Source organism: Rhipicephalus microplus, chromosome X (genome assembly GCF_043290135.1).
Source record: "Rhipicephalus microplus isolate Deutch F79 chromosome X, USDA_Rmic, whole genome shotgun sequence".
NCBI lineage: Eukaryota > Metazoa > Arthropoda > Arachnida > Ixodida > Ixodidae > Rhipicephalus > Rhipicephalus microplus.
Window position 1 is genome coordinate 69,185,876 of NC_134710.1, and position 15,804 is coordinate 69,201,679.

The 15,804-nt window shown below is 43.5% G+C and overlaps 1 protein-coding gene across 4 annotated transcripts in view; it reads right to left on the reverse strand.

The window, feature by feature from the left end:
• The window catches only part of LOC119183234 (glutaredoxin 3), a 58,334-nt gene that overhangs the window by 7,431 nt on the left and 35,099 nt on the right, over positions 1 to 15,804 (reverse strand). Inside the window, exon 10 of one of the 4 annotated variants that reach the window (XM_075877081.1) lies at positions 8,756 to 10,193. The exons of 2 other annotated variants lie outside the window; for them this stretch is intronic. In XM_075877081.1, the coding sequence (XP_075733196.1) occupies positions 10,170 to 10,193 (24 nt within the window). In that variant the 3' untranslated portion in view covers positions 8,756 to 10,169. Of the gene's footprint in view, positions 1 to 8,755; positions 10,194 to 14,810; positions 14,910 to 15,804 lie in introns of those variants that run through there. One more of the 4 variants, XM_075877080.1, reaches the window with a different exon arrangement.

A 15,804-nucleotide genomic window follows, 5' to 3' on the forward strand; every position in this document is an offset into this window, starting at 1 on the left:
ATGCAGTGTGGGCAGCTGTAGTGAGCACAAGCTTTATTGTTCAGCACTGTGACAAACAGCGCAAGAATAAGAAACATAAAGTTGAAAAAATATACGGCAAATTATATATATTTATTTGCTTCATCTGTTTGTTTCTTTACAGTGACATGACTAGAAGGGCACACCAAGCAATTTCTGCAACTAGCAACATGACACACGACAAGAAATGCACAGAATGTAGAAACATGGGTGGGCGTGTTATCATGCAAAGTTACGAGTAATATAACATAGTAACCATAATTTTTTTCAAGGAATGAAAGAAAGTTTGTGCAAGCAATGTCTCTCGCCACAAACAGACACATTACATAGCCGAATACTGTTGATTATCTTTTTCAATTGACTCAAAGATTATCCTGCACATTGCAGGTCACATTATATGCTCCTTATGTTAACCAAATTTGCTAGAGTTGTCACATGCAAATTTGGGTTGTTGCATTGTCGTTCACACCTTTCATATCCACTAACCACGTCTGCAAGTGAAAGGTTCCACTGAAAAGCAAGGAGTAGGCAACGAGAACGGAATCACTTTGCCATGCTGTCAGATTTTCAGCAATATGTCTCATACAGTTGAACTTGCTTCCTTACAGCTGGACGAAAAAAAGGAGCGCATACTGACTTTACCAAAACTGTCTTTTTACTACCCGCCAGGGTGGTCCAGTGGTTATGGTGCTCTATTGCTGACCCGCAGGTAGCGGGATTGAATCCCTGTCGTATTTTCAACATAGGCGAAAATGCTTGAGGCCCATGTGCTTTGATGTAGGTCCATGTTAAAGAAGCAAAATGGCAAAATTTTCGGAGCACCCTACTATGGCGTCTCTCATAGTCATGTTGTGGTTTTTGGATGTTCATTATCATGATCATTAGCCAGACTACATCCACTGCAGGACAAAGGCCTCTCCCATGTTCCATTAGTCAACTCTGTCCTGTGCTTGCTGCTGCCACTTTATACCCCCAAACTTCTTAATCTCATCTGCCCGCCTAGCCTTCTGTCTCCCCCTAACCCACTTGCGTTCTCCAGGAATCCAGTTACTTACCCTTAATGACCAGCGATTATCTTGTCTACGCGCTACATGCCCGGCCCATGTACATTTCCTCTTCTTGATTTCAGCTATGATATCCTTAACCCCCGTTTGTTCCCTAATCCACTCTGCTCTCTTCTTGTCTCTTAAGGTTACACCTACCATTTTTCTTTCCATTGCTTGCTGCGTCGTCCTCAATTTAAGCTGAACCCTCTTTGTAAGTCTCCAGGTTTCTGCTCCGTAGCTAAGTACCGGCAAGATACAGCTGTTATATACCTTTCTCTTGAGGGATAGTGGCAATCTACCTGTTATAATTTGAGAGTGCTTGCCAAATGTGCTCCACCCCATTCTTATTCGTCTAGTTACTTCAATCTCGTGCTTTGGCTCCGCGGTTATTACCTGTCTTAAGTAAACGTAGTCTTTTACAACTTCAAGTGGAATATTACCTATCTAGAAGCGTTGTTCTCTTCCAAGGTTGTTGTACACTACTTTCGTTTTCCGCAGACTAATATTAAGACCTACCATCCTGCTCTCCTTGTATAACTCGGTGATCATGAGTTGCAATTCGTCCCCTGAGTTACTCAGCAATGCGATGCCATCGGTGAAGCACAGGTTACTAAGGTACCCTCCAATAATTATTATCCCTAACTCCTCCCATTCTAGGCCTCTGAAAACCTCCTATAAGCACCAATAAATAGCAGTGGGGAGATTGTATCCCCCTGCCTTACATCCTTCTTGATTGGCATTTTGTCGCTTTCTTTATGGAGCACTATGGTGGTAGTTGATCCCCTGCAGATTTCTTCCAGGATGTTTACATATGCTTTGTCGATGCCCTAATTCCGCAGTGTCCGCATGACTGCTGATATTTCTACTGAATCAAACGCCTTCTCGTAATCTATGAAAGTTATGTATAATGGTTGACTGTATTCTGAGCATTTTTCTATTACCTGATTGATAGTATGAATGTGGTCGATTGTTGAGTATAGCCTGTCCAAAATCCTGCTTGTTCCTTTGGATGATTGAATTCTAATGTCTTAATACTGTTACCAATTACTTTTGTAGATAGCTTGGATACGACAGAGAGCAAGCTGATTGGCCTGTAATTCTTCAAGTCCTTGTCATCTCCTTTCTTAAGTATTAAGATGATGTTAGCAGTCTTCAAGATTCTGGTACTCTTCTCGTCAAGAGACACTTGGCAAACAGGGTGGCCAGTTTTTTTAACACAATCTGTCTTTTGTCTTTTAGTAGATCTGATGTTATCTGATCTTCGCTAGCAGCTTTGCATTCACTTCAAGGCTTTTATGACTTCTTCTATCATTACTGGTGGGATGCCATCTGGGTTACTGCTAGTTCTTATAATATTAAGGCCGTGGTTGTCTTGGCTACTGTACAGATCTCTGTAAAACTCCTGTGCTACTTTAACTATCCTATCCGTATTGGTAGTTACTTTGCCTTCCTTGTCCCTTAGTGAATACACCTGGTTTTTGCCTATCCCAAGTTTTCTCTTCACTGCTTTGACGCTTCCTCCTTGAGAGAAAATTGAGAGTGCTCAATTTTCTCTATGTTATACTTTCTTACATCGGATACCTTACGCTTATTAATCAACTTTGAAAGATTTGCCAATTTTATTTTGTCTATTGTATTCAAGGCTTTCATGCTTTGACGCTCTTTAATGAGGTTTTTCATCTCCTGGGACAGCTTGCCAGTATCCTGTCTAAGTACTTTAACTACAACTTCTACTGCACACTCCGTAATGACATTCGCCAGATTATCATTCATAGCGTCAATGCTAAGGCTCAATTTCTCAATAAGAGCCGAGCACCTGCTTTGAAGCAAGACTCTGAATTACTGTAGTTTCCTTCGAAGTGCTAGCTCATTTATTGGCTTCTTGCGTATCAGTTTTTGTCGTTCCTTTTTCAAGTCTAGGCAAATTCGAGACTGTACCTTCTATGGTCACTGCGTACCTTGCCAAGCACTTTCTGCACAATGCCTGGGTGTGCATTCAGTGTAAAGTCTATTTCGTTCTTACTTTAGCCATTAGGGCCCCTCCATGTCCACTTACGGTTCCCTCGTTTTCGGTAGAAGGTATTCAAGATTTGCAAATTATTGCATTCTGCGAATTCCACTAATAGCCCCCGTTTGGCATTTCTAATACCGTTACCATAATCTCCTACTGCCTGGTCCCCAGACTGCTTCTTCGGTACCATGGTATTGAAGTCGCCAATCAGATGTTAAACCTCATTAATTGATCATTAACAACTATGTTTTTACTGTTTTTCAGAAAATCTCCATCCAAGAATAACTTCGGTTAACTTTCATCCTTGACTGAGCTGGCGCCTATGGTTGATATTACACACACATTCAGCTGAAGCCGACTTTGTTCCCGTTTAAGAACAGAGAAAATGTCTTCCGAACGGACTTGTATTTCACAGTGGATGTTTAGAGAGCGATGCCAAACAATCTTTCATGTGTTGTTGTAGCTCTCAGGTACAACTTTGGGCATCTCAGCAATGAAAAAAAGCGTTCTGCTTCAGCTGTGCTCATCGGCAGAGTTGCTGGAATCTTTAGAAGATTGTGCACATTTGGGAAGAATACCTCTGGGCAATTGGCAACCACTTGCATCGCACATCGCAGACATGCTCAGCGTTTCTCGCTTCTCTCGCTTCCATTTCGCAGTCTACACTGCTAACTCCTCTCGCAATGCTGAAGTTGAGATAATGTTTGAGTATACACGCCAGTAAACTTCTCGGCAGTGGGAAAAATGGCAGATTCAGGAATGTCCGGTGGCAGAGGCGAAGAAAGCATCTTCAAGGTGTGCCGATGCCTCTTAAAGCGCCTATTGAAGTGGCCTATTAAATAGTCCAGAAAAGGCCAGAAATACTGAAAGCCTAAAGTGCTCTTCCATGCCAGCCACTAGCATGTTGCTTCGATGAAGCTGCCTGTCTGTGAATAGTGCATTCTTTTCTCGCCAGTTATCAAGTGCACACTGGGAGCAGCAGTGCTTTTCGGGAAATAATCGCCAAGCGTTATATTGTAAGGCGTTTCGGCGCGACTATAGAGTCTCATAAAAGGGCGCTGATCGACCTAGGACACGACATACCAAGCAATACATGTAGGCAGAGTATTTCAAGGGGGTGACTTCGCATTGCTAGAAAGCAAAAAGCTAAGCAATGTTCGGGCAGTGACCCTGAATGCGAGAAACAATAAATTTAGCGACGATACATGTCCGGCTGGTAAAGTTTCGCCTTAAACACCAGCGCTCGTTTCTCGCCTGGCGGAAAAATTCGCGGGTATACATTTCCTCCGCTTCCCTTCAGGTGCCGGTAAGGTCGTGCTCGCCCAGTATCCTGCTCTTCACGCGAGATGTCTCACGTTTGTGGCTGCATCTATACGGAAGGCTGGTAATTTTTGTCACCTTGTGATGAAATACCACAAACGTTAATGAAAGCGAAGAAGGTGATGGCAGTAGTGAAATTCCAGCGACTCGCATCAGAGTGCCTGAAACAGACAACCAACAGGCATGGACGGTGCACAGTAGAAAGTAAACTCTTGTTGCATGCACTGGTAGTTCTCGTTGGAGTTCGTGCATTCTGAGAAATGGATTATGGTGCACTATGCTCTGAGCGAATCCGAAGTTCATTCCTTCATCACTGGTGAACCGATCACTGAAGATTTTGTGTGGTTCGAGGCTGCTCCTGTTCACGCTGGTGTAAGTACTGAAAACATGAATGCACGTACTATGCTGCGCAGTGAAATATTCAGTACAGTTCTGAATCTGTTTACGTAAAGAGACAAGTCGGCTACAAGCTTGCAAACAACGAAAGACACCCTGCCACAACGCTATCGTTTCAGGAAACCGAATGAGGAAAGCTCCGAAAAAAAAAAAAGAGAGAGAGAGAACATCACGTTTTTGCGCGCATTTTAAAAGCGTTTTAGCACATATTCGCAGCGACCAAGTTTATGTGAGTAGCTTTAGTCCAGTCACACGTGCACTTTTGATTGAGACCAAGTGCACAATAAAACCTTCAGGATTGAAGTACTTCATTGAAATCAATAGTCACAGTGCAACTGAAAGTTTGCCCGAAAACTAACGTCTGCAAAATAGTGTTGCCAACATGCAGCATATCTTACAAAAAATTTACTTATTGCCTATCGCAAGCATGTTTGGATGCATGCAGTAAAGAAAAAAAATGGACTAAAAGCTACCACTGCGTCAGGACGAGTTGACATATAGGGATAAAATATAAAATCATTCTCATAGGCATCAAGTCACAGACATAGACAGGAAGAAATTCGCTCAGCAAAGTAAGCAAAACCAAAATGTAATTATGAATGTACAAAAACATGCTGCGTATGCTTCTCATTCCTCGTAGTAAGCGGAACCCTCCTTGACCTATCAAACGCACTTCGCCCCGATGAGGACTACACTATCTACGCTTAATAAAGATTAACGATTAACGATGTCTTCTTCGATCGGGTGGGTAATCGCAATAATGCGTTTTCGAACACTATATTTCGTTCAATGGTGCGGCTAGAGGCCATTGCTCCAAACGGTCACTGTACCTGTCATTTAGTGTATTTAGAGTACTTTTTACAGTACTGCCCCGCCGCCGTGGTCTAGTGGCTAAGGTACTCGGCTGCTAACCTGCACGTCTCGAGATCGAATTCCGGCTGCAGCGGCTGCATTTTCGATGGACGCGAATATGCTGGAGGCCTGTGTGCTCAAATTTAGGTGCACGTTAATGAACCCCAGATGGTCTAAATTTCTGGATCCCTCCACTGCGGCGTCTCTCATAATCATATGATGGTTTTGGGACGTTAAACCCCACATATCAATCATTCTTACAGTACCGTTACTTACTTTCTTCACAACCATACGCATAGGGAGAGGGGGACTCTCATGACTTGATATGCATGTGCACGATCTGTTTGAACTACCGCAGAGAGTGAGGTCACAGAGAAAAGCTGATGCCTCACCCCCCCCCCCCCCCCCTCCGGGCATGTCTGTGTGACCCCCTCTCCCCACCCCAAAAAAAACTTGACTACGCCACTCCATTGTACTGATAGCCTGTTCAAGCAACCTTCATGCGTGAGCAGTCTTTGAGAATTCATTGAACTTACATTAGAGGGCACTAAACACACCGCACATTAGGCACCAATCACAAGGTACTTTATTAATTTTGTGCACTTTTAAACAAAGGCTGGTTAAAAATTAAGCAGCACAGTTATCTTACTGCAAATTGAAAATTTTCCTCTCGAGTCACTATTTATATAGTTTATTAAGTGATTTTTATTAACTGCCAAGCTTGGTAAATCAGAAAAACATTTTGACGTGCTCTATATGGCTCAAAACAATACTGCACTGATTGGAAATGCATAGCACTTATGAATTATTTTTTATTGCTTGACACTCTTTAGCTGAAACAACCTGCATAACCAATTACACTTGTGCAATATGAGGTTACTAGATAATGATAGTAGAATTTTGTGATTTTTTGTTTAACCACTTAGCTGCTCATTTTTTTTTTGGAAATTTCTGGTCAAAAAGCGCCTATTTTTTTATTGCGGAATTTAATTCTGGTTGTACTAAAAAGTAGCTGGTCGATATTAAAAAAATATTTTCACCACGTACTTAGTCAAATCAGCAGAATAAAATTTATTTCTGAATCATACATAGGAAATGAGCTACCTGCTGCTAACAAAATTGAAAACCTTATAAACAAGACAGTTACAGACACCACATATTTCTTCACTTGTGTAGGCTAAGCACCCTTGGGATACTTCGCTCGGGAAGCTTCGGGGCTGTGCGAAAACTTTCAAAATGCAAAATAACGAAAGGCTGCTTCATTGGCGGGCACTCGCAATGTTCGCGTCCGAGCTGTCTTCATGATCACCGGAGGAGCTACTCATTCAGTGATCGCTGTCTTCACTTCCGGATACAAGATAAATATCTGTACTCGAATCATCATCACCCAAACAGAATGACGAAAACAAATATTTCATGTTCATGGGTCAACTATGACTGGATCGCCACCAGCGCACGCCATCTTTCCATACAAAAACTGCGCTCCTGCGGTAGGAGAAAACTAAATCCTTGAGAAAATGCTGCCTTCTAGTGGATGACACGCGATGTAACTCATAAATGCGCGCTTCTCCGCCTTAACGCAAGAGGGGAGTATCTATTCTGCCAGGACGAGCTCGGCTAGTCTAAAGCAGTTAACTCTTTTGTTACCATGCCTATTCAAATCGATCAACAATGATCGACGCTTTTGGACCATCTATTTTGGCATGTTAAATTTCTTTATCATGCACCCAGCACTTTCTAATAGTTAGTCCAGCCACTGAACTTTCAGAATCAATTCGTATTTGCTTATTTTGGCAACATAGAGATTTTTGACAGACCTTAGCACAAACTAATGTGTGTGTATTGTTGAAAAAGTGCACTAGGCTCGCGAACTTGACAGAAGTGCGTACCCCTCGTGATTATGCTACAGCAACATCGAAGTTCTGTAATGAAAAGAACCTTTGCAAGCCAAATATCGAATTGAAGTGTCAGCTTCGCAATTTGACAATATGTTGAGGAGTAATAATTGCCAGAAAGTTTTGCCAGACATTAAAGAATTGTTCCTAGGAGTCGGGAAAAATTTGTTATACAAAAAAGCATTTACGAAGCTCCGCTGTGCATTTAAAGTGTCCAGGTGGCCTTCTCTGACAGTTTCCAGCAGCTTTGGTTTTGCTTGCATTGTTATATCAGATGCAAGGTCGCATCTAGTGTCACTAGTCGCTCCTATGACATCGTCGTCATGCACACATGGGTGCGCACCAGAACTGCAAAAAACCTGCACTTCTCGAAACTGTCTCGCAAACCCACCTGAATTGAGTAAGGACGAGCTTAGAGTTCGAGGATGACAGCACCTCAGCTTCAAATTTTATGGAGACCATGTTTTGTGTCAGCCTGACAAATTCGCATCCTTTCATGGGTTTGTTTTGTTTACGGCCTCAAGTTGTCTCTACCACCGCAAGTATGTAGCTGCTGCACCTTGTGCACAATGCTATAGTTACTCTGGTAACGTGCGTAGTATATACTTCGCTGGTGCTCAGTGTGCTGGTGCTGGCTGCAGAGCTTTTCCTAAAGGCAAGAAGACTCCTGAAGAACATCTTGACGCTGACTACAGAGCAGCGTGAAACAATTTAGAACTGTGCGTGATATTGTCCTTTTTTTTTTAATACGATATGTGCGAAAATGCAAGGAAATATGCTTGGATGCATATATTGGAAAGGTAACCTATGGTGAGCGAGGTGGCTCACGGAAATACTTGATGCTAAATGAATTGGCAAAGTTCATTGGACGTGCCATTTATAGAGGCATTACTCACATTACGGTTATCCATTTATATTGGAACACCTGGAGACTTACCGCAAGAAAACAAAAATTTACCGAGAAAGTGTACAAGTACACGCGTGTCTCACAAAAAAACATGCAATGCTTCACCGCATGGCATGCGCAATGAAGCAGCATCTCAGTTCTGATTTTCTTTGTCTATGTGAAGAGAAAAATTTTGTACAACATTCATTATCTTTTATAGTGTTCCTGGGTCATTTATCTACAAAGTGTATGTTTTGAATTTTCTTTGCTTTGAATTTCTTCGCATATGTAAGGCTTTTTATTCCACTGTTTACCAGCAGGCGACCAAAAATACACTTCTCAGATTTTTATTCATTGTAAAATATTTTTGTTGCTCTACAACATATATTTGGGAGAAGAGCATTTCATTGTGCAAAGTTTGGTGTGATGCAATGCGTGCTGAAGTACACTTTTTAAACTGGCAAAAGCAATCTTCTCGAGACACACGAAAAAGAACCATTTTCGCACGGTAACGAAAGAGTTAAGGGGTTAACCACAATGCGTATGTGTAAACATGCTTTCGTGTTCGACAATATCTCAAGTTGTGTGTTGGCTTATCCTTTTAAATTGTACATCATACATTTTTCTTTCTGGGTGTGAAAATGTAGGAGTGTATTGGAGATTGCTGTTGTCTCATTTCAGTCTGCACGCTCATAACACGGCTTAAGCAGTGTACATTGCCAATCTTGGCTCTCCTCGGAGTCAGCAAGCTTTTAATTTACACTGTGTGAGTGACAGCCTTCAAGCAAGTACTACTATGCATACCGGCAAGACTGTAGAATCATGTGGAGCCGATTTTATTCAGTACCGATTGCATTACATATTTTGAAGGTAGCTGACAAGCTGATTGCATTTACAAATGTACAGTGGCGGTGAAAATATTGCAGACCACGGGAACATGCGTCTAACAGCATCGAAGCGTCTTCTGATGACTGTCTGCAAAGCCTGAGAGCGTGCATGTGTGCCTTTGTTTACCTGCTAGCCTGCTCGTTCGCTCTATTCAAGAGCGCGTGCACCGGAACGCCAGAAGAAGCGCAAGGTGTCACTCCTGCTGTCGCCGCAGAAACAGCGAGCGATGATGTCGTGATGAAAACGCGTAATTTATATTGGCAGTGCTCGGTGCGTGCCGCATTCTGCGCCTTAGTCTCACATAATCCACTCCGTCGAAAACGTGCATACAGCATCAGTTTATCGAAAATAGACCTTTGTGATAAGGTACGCACGCTGACAGCTGGAGTGACAGCTTGCACTTGTTATAGCGTTCCGGTGCGCACGCTGATGCACGAAGCAAACGAGCAGGTTGGTAGGTAAAAAAGAGCAGGCATGCGCAGTGCGCGCTTTTGTTCTTCGCAGGCAGTCGTCAGAAGGTGCAGTGGTGCTGCTTCACACGTGCTTTCATGGTGTGCAAAATTTTGACCGCAGTACAAAAGTCTATCAATTCCTAACAGAACTCTCTGTGTAAGAGTAAACCCTAGTGAACACTTCCATCAGTATCATGATTATCTTGTGATTAATAAGGCAATATTGCCAAGCAGTGCTTGTCCAGCCAGATTACGATTTCGAGCAATTTTTAGAGTAGGAAAAAGTCTGTATTTGAGCAGATCTAGAGCAGTAGGTACCGTATTTCGGAGCAAGCTTGGAGCAGCCAAATGGCATTTAGGATCACTTGCAGCAGAACGTCTCTTAATTTTCGGTGAATATTGATATTAGTGCGCATACGGGAAATGGTGCTGCAAAGTAGACAAGGCCAACACTCAGAGAGCAGCCATTAATCAAGTTCTTAGAATGAAAGAATGTCACATGCTGGCTTCACTGCAAAGAACAAGAAGTGAGTTAAAGGGGCACTGAAAAAAATTATGGCCTTGTGTTTTTTTTGGCTGCAATGTGTTGCTGTAGGCCTGGTTGTCATAACACAGCCCATCATTACTGCAGCACAGGAGAGATAATTGTAGGTTCCTCATTACCGACCAGTTTCAGTTTCGTCTTGAGAGAGCTCCAAGAACGACAAGCCATCGGGAGCAACTATCACCACCTAGCGGGTGCAACAGTCGACCACATCCGCACTCAAAACTGTGGCGCCTTTCCGCATGGTTGGCATCAAGAAGTCTGTTCGAACAGGAATTGGGACAGCAGTGTCGCCAATCAAAAACTTTTCAACATCTGTGCTACAGCCATGAGCTTGCGCACAGTCGCTGCGAAATAGTGTGCTGAAGAAAACGCAGCAAAAAGAAAAATGGCGGCTATGACGTCATCATAACTTGTTGTATTGATCACAGTGAGGTGACGAGAGAGAAGTAGGGGGGTCCTCATGGGTCCCCTTTGAGGGGACGGTGCTCGATCGTGCACACAAACTTCAAACTTCATATAGCATACTTTGCAAGCTATGTTTGTTGTTGATATTTTGCAGATGATATGCACATATTCACGGGAATTGATTTCGCAGACTACCTCAGTATTAGTAGGCTACATCAGTAATAGAAGTATTAGTAACAAGCAAAACATGACACATATGGTTTCTCTAAATGACAGGTGTTGTAAGGTCATGAAAAAATAATGCCACTGATAATTTACTTTCTTGAGAGGAAGTGGAGGGCATGAACGGCCGAACTTCCTCCTTTCTAAAAATTAGCACTATTAAAATTCGCCGTTGACAGGGGTCCTAAAAGTGGGTCCAGAAAGGACTTCCAACGCAGTTAGGTATTCTGTGAACATCGATAAACCCCTACAGCAACGCCCCTCTGTGTTCGCCAGTGTGAGACTCGAAAAATGGTGGCCGCACAGAGAACACTTGCAAGTGTAGTTTTAAAGAAGTGGGAGAGAATTATTTGGGAAGATTTGCTTTCTGGAAAGTCTTTCTTGACCTCTTATTGTCAAATGATGACTGAAATTTATACATGCGCTGGCTTGCAAGCACATGACATCAGTTTCACAAATTATAGTGGCTAAGGTACTTAGCTGCTGATCCGTAGGTCACGGGATTGAATCGCGGCTGCGGCAGCTGTATTTTCAATGGAGGCAAAATGCTGTAAGCCCGTGTGCTCAGATTTGGGTGCACGTTAAAGAACCCCAGGTGGTTGAAATTTCTGGAGACCTCCACAATGGCATCTCTGATAATCATATTGTGGTTTTGGGATGTTAAAATCCACATATTGATCAATCAATCAATCTGTTTCACAGATCAAGAAGGACAACAATAAGAGAGAAACGCAGAGCGCTGAACTTAAAAGTTCAGCACTCAGCGTCTTCTCTTCTGTCCCCTTCTGTCGGTTGCGCTCATTAGAACTCATAATCATGTTGTATAAACCCTCTCAATTCCCCATTCTTCTCAGCGCTAGGACATCACGCACTATACTGGCATTTTGTCACAAGCGTAGAGCATTCTTGACCATGTGTCCTTTTGACGAATTGAGAAAATATTTCTGGCAACTAACTACTTGACAACGGCGCCGCCGCATCTTCCCTACACCTGAAGCGAAGGAGGCATGTATGCATTCAGGGAAAATCAGCTCGAGGAGATTTGTACACCCCAAAAAAGATTTCACTGCTTCTGCAGTTGACTTTCAACCAGCGAAAAGCGCGGTCGTTGGTGTCGCGAGTCTCGTGTAGGAGGCGAGCATGGAGTGTGCCGTGCAACGTATTGAGACAGCTGCAACATCGGGCACCCTCGTCATCTGCCTATGCTGGCGAGACCATCAGTGGCACCCCGTCAACTCCCTTACGTGAACCGCGAGCTGGGCTGGTTCGTATGAAACTTGTTACTTTAATTTTTTTTTCAACCGTTATTATATTATACCCAGCTATATTCAGTTTTGTGCACGAGAAGCTCAAATTTGAGAGCACGACAGTTTTGTAATTTCTTCCTTGTACCTCGTTTTGTTTCCATCATGTCCAGTTATAACGCACCACGTTGTGTGTATTTATACTTGCAATGTTCTTTTAGAAGATAGTTTGTCTTTTTGTTCTCGTTATCATCACGCTTATTTGTGTTTTCCCTCTTAACTTTTGTAAGCTCTTGCCTGGCCCTTGTTCTAACTAAATGCTTGTTTGTCTTCAACGAAATGTCCGCGTGTGCTCTATGAGCATGTCAGTCAGACTCAAACATCACTACACGTGCAACCCCGCATGGGTCGACCGGTCTACACAAATTTGAAATGTACTACTTCGAGGCCTTTCAGGCGTTGCAGGCACGAGCGTAAAGTGGAAGCCTGCGAGGCTGCCACAACAGTTGTTAGATCGGTGGGGCCTCACCAGAAGTGTATCACACATTTAGACTTAGTTTTCCAACAGTCATACCAAACAAGGTTGCACAGCGTAATTAGGAAGCATCTACAGTTTCTTCAAAATATTGAACAAACTTTTGCATGATCAAGTCTTCATTTCTGTGAAGAGTGCAAAGTGCTAATAGCTGGTGCGCAAAGAAATTTGCGGGAAAAAAGAAAGGCTACTTTACTACGAGTTCCCTAACTATTGGCGGCATGCTGAACTTCCAAGAGACACACGTGGCATAGAGACTTTCGTTTGGCTGAATGTAACGAAAAAAAGAACATCGCTAGAATACTGTGGGAAGAGGGCATCGTTGACATTATTAAAAAATTCTAATTGTATTTGTTCTGACCAAGAATAGTTTTGGGCCATAAACTGTTCGACGCCTGGTAAACAAGTGAACTAGTGAAATTTGGTGCAGTTGGCACAAGCTGTACTTGAATGTGCACACCAAGGCGCAGGGATTAGGCATGACAGCAAACTGACGCAGTTGGACTACAACTGCCAAACTTTGGATACATAAGTCCTGCACTACACTGTCCAGGGCAAGGTGCTAACATTAGCGAGTGCCAAGAAAAATACCTATCTGTTCTAAAGCATTTAAGGGGGTGGACTAGTTTTGAGGACCAAAAAGTGACAAAATAATTCGTTTAAAAAATTGATATACAGTAGAATTTTGATAATACGAATCTCGCAGGGTCACAAAAAATATTCGTAATAGCCAAAATTCACTCAGCAGATTTTTCTGAAATCCGTAAAAACGCATGCACGTGTCATCACCGATTCCTTCAGCAGCCATAGCACGCCTCAGGATGTCGAGCGCGTGCAGAGTTTCAGCCGCCAGTGGTGGTCTTTTGCCGTCGCACTCGTCCATTTCCTCGTCATCATCGCTGGAATCGGCAACCTCACACGTGGCCTCGTTGACAATATCTTCCACCGTGCGTGCACCACAAGTGGCAAGATTGTCATCCGCCGTGCAAAAGTCGTCAGCTGAACACCCGGCATCAAGGCATTCTCAATCTGCAATGGGCTCTTCCGACTCTGAAAGGGCCTCTGGCACATCTTCGGGAATCCTAAAGAAGCCGCATTTACCAAAGCAGTTTGCAATGGTAGTCGGCGTTACTCTATCCCAAGCCATTGAGATAAAATGGATGGCGTCCAAAAGGCTTATTCGCAGGCCACCTTCGTCTTTTCTGTCGATTTTGGCAAGGAGGCGGCGCACAAGAAGGCTCTTGAAATGATGCTTGACGTTTTTTATAATGCCAGCGTCAAGCGGTTCCAAGTGCGTCATCATGTTTTCGGGCAAAAAAACCAGCATGACGTTTTGAAGCATCACTTGCTTCGGGTGGGCGGCGCACTGGTCAAGAATCAGAACAATCTTTCGATTCTTGCAGGCCATTCTCCTGTCAAGGAGAGACAGAAATTTTTCGAACAGGGCCGCCGTCATCCACACTTTTTTGTTTGCACAATAGTCGCATGGTAAATGGCTCTCGCGCTTGAAACACCGAGGCTTCTGAAATTTTCCAACTATGGTCAACTTCAGTTTTTCCGACCCGTCAGCGTTACAGCACAGAAGAACCGTTATTCTTTCTTTGCTTGTTTTGCCTCCTTGGAACGCTTCACCTTTTAAGCAAAGGCTCTTCTCGGGTTGAAGATTAAAAAACAGGCCTGCCTCATCTGAATCAAAAACATCACGAGGCTCATACCCCGAGATAAGAGACTCCAGCTTTGCGAGCCAGTCGCTAACGACGGTCTCGTTTTCCCGCAGACGCTTTTGTACACAAGACCGTGCCTCGTCTTGAAACGGTGCAGCCACCCACCTGAAGCCTGGAATCCGTCGATGTGCAGAGCAAGTGCGATCTCGTCGGCTTTTTCATGCAAAACTTTGCCGTCAATGTTCACACCGGCTACAGTAACTTCCTTAAACCAGATCAATAAAGTTTCTTCAAGTTTCACGCGTTGGGTTGTCTTTGCTTGCTTTGCGTTGACGCTGAACGAAAGCACATTTTCCATTATTGTGTCCCGCTGTCCAACAATTGTGCTCAATGTCAACGTAACGAGGCCTAGCTCCTTAGCCAACTCCGTGTGTTTTCTTTTCGGATCCTCATCGACCTTTCGAAGAATGTCCAGTTTCTCCTTTAAGGAGAGAGCCTTCCGCTTGTGAGACATGGCTTGCTGTGACTCTGCAAAAAGGCACAACAAAGCAAATACGTGTGCTCGACTGGTCAAGGTTGTCGACAGCCTCCGCACTACAGTAACCACGATGATGATGATGATGATGATGATGATGATCCATGTTACTCTGGCGCACGCCCACAAAGAGGGATCCGCCAAGAACCGGGCGGCAGGATCTTAAGTAAAAGGCTTATGGTTTTTCAAACACAAGGTAATTTTGAACTGAAAAAAATATATATAGAAAGATAAGCCAAAAATTGAAAAAGGAGTATATCTGAGCAGGGATCGATGCGATTTGAGATAGAGGTAATGGTGGGTCTAAAACGAATGATATATATATATATATATATATATATATATATAAAGGCAGTGTCTGCACCAGAGAGCACCCACCATCCACCATCAAGCAAAACAAAGATTGGATTGAATTTGTGTCTCCACCGTCGCCAGTGCCATCTGGAGCCTTCAAGAGAAAGCAAAAGGCGCACTCCGGCGTTCGAGATCGCGCAGATCTTCGAGTCTGTCGCCTGCCACTTGCAGGCAGCGCTGACAACGTGCCAAACCGGCGGCGCAGCACACATTTCAGCGCGTGCGTGCACGCTGCTTGCTTCCGCGGCCGTCGGTGTGTGGCGTTTATTCGTATCAAACAACTCGGGTAAAAAATCAGTTCGTAACAACCATACTCTAGCACATAGTAAATTAATGGGCCTCGGCCGGCATCACAGAAAAATTCGTATCACCCCGAATTTCGTATCAGCCGTGATCGTATCATCGAGATTCTACTGTAATTGATTTTTGCAAGTACTTTTCTATCTCTGCAAATTTTCACACGCCAGGCACAGTAATTTTCTTTGCAAATTTTCACACCCCAGGAAGTGGTAATTTTCTTGTAATGTCATTCTG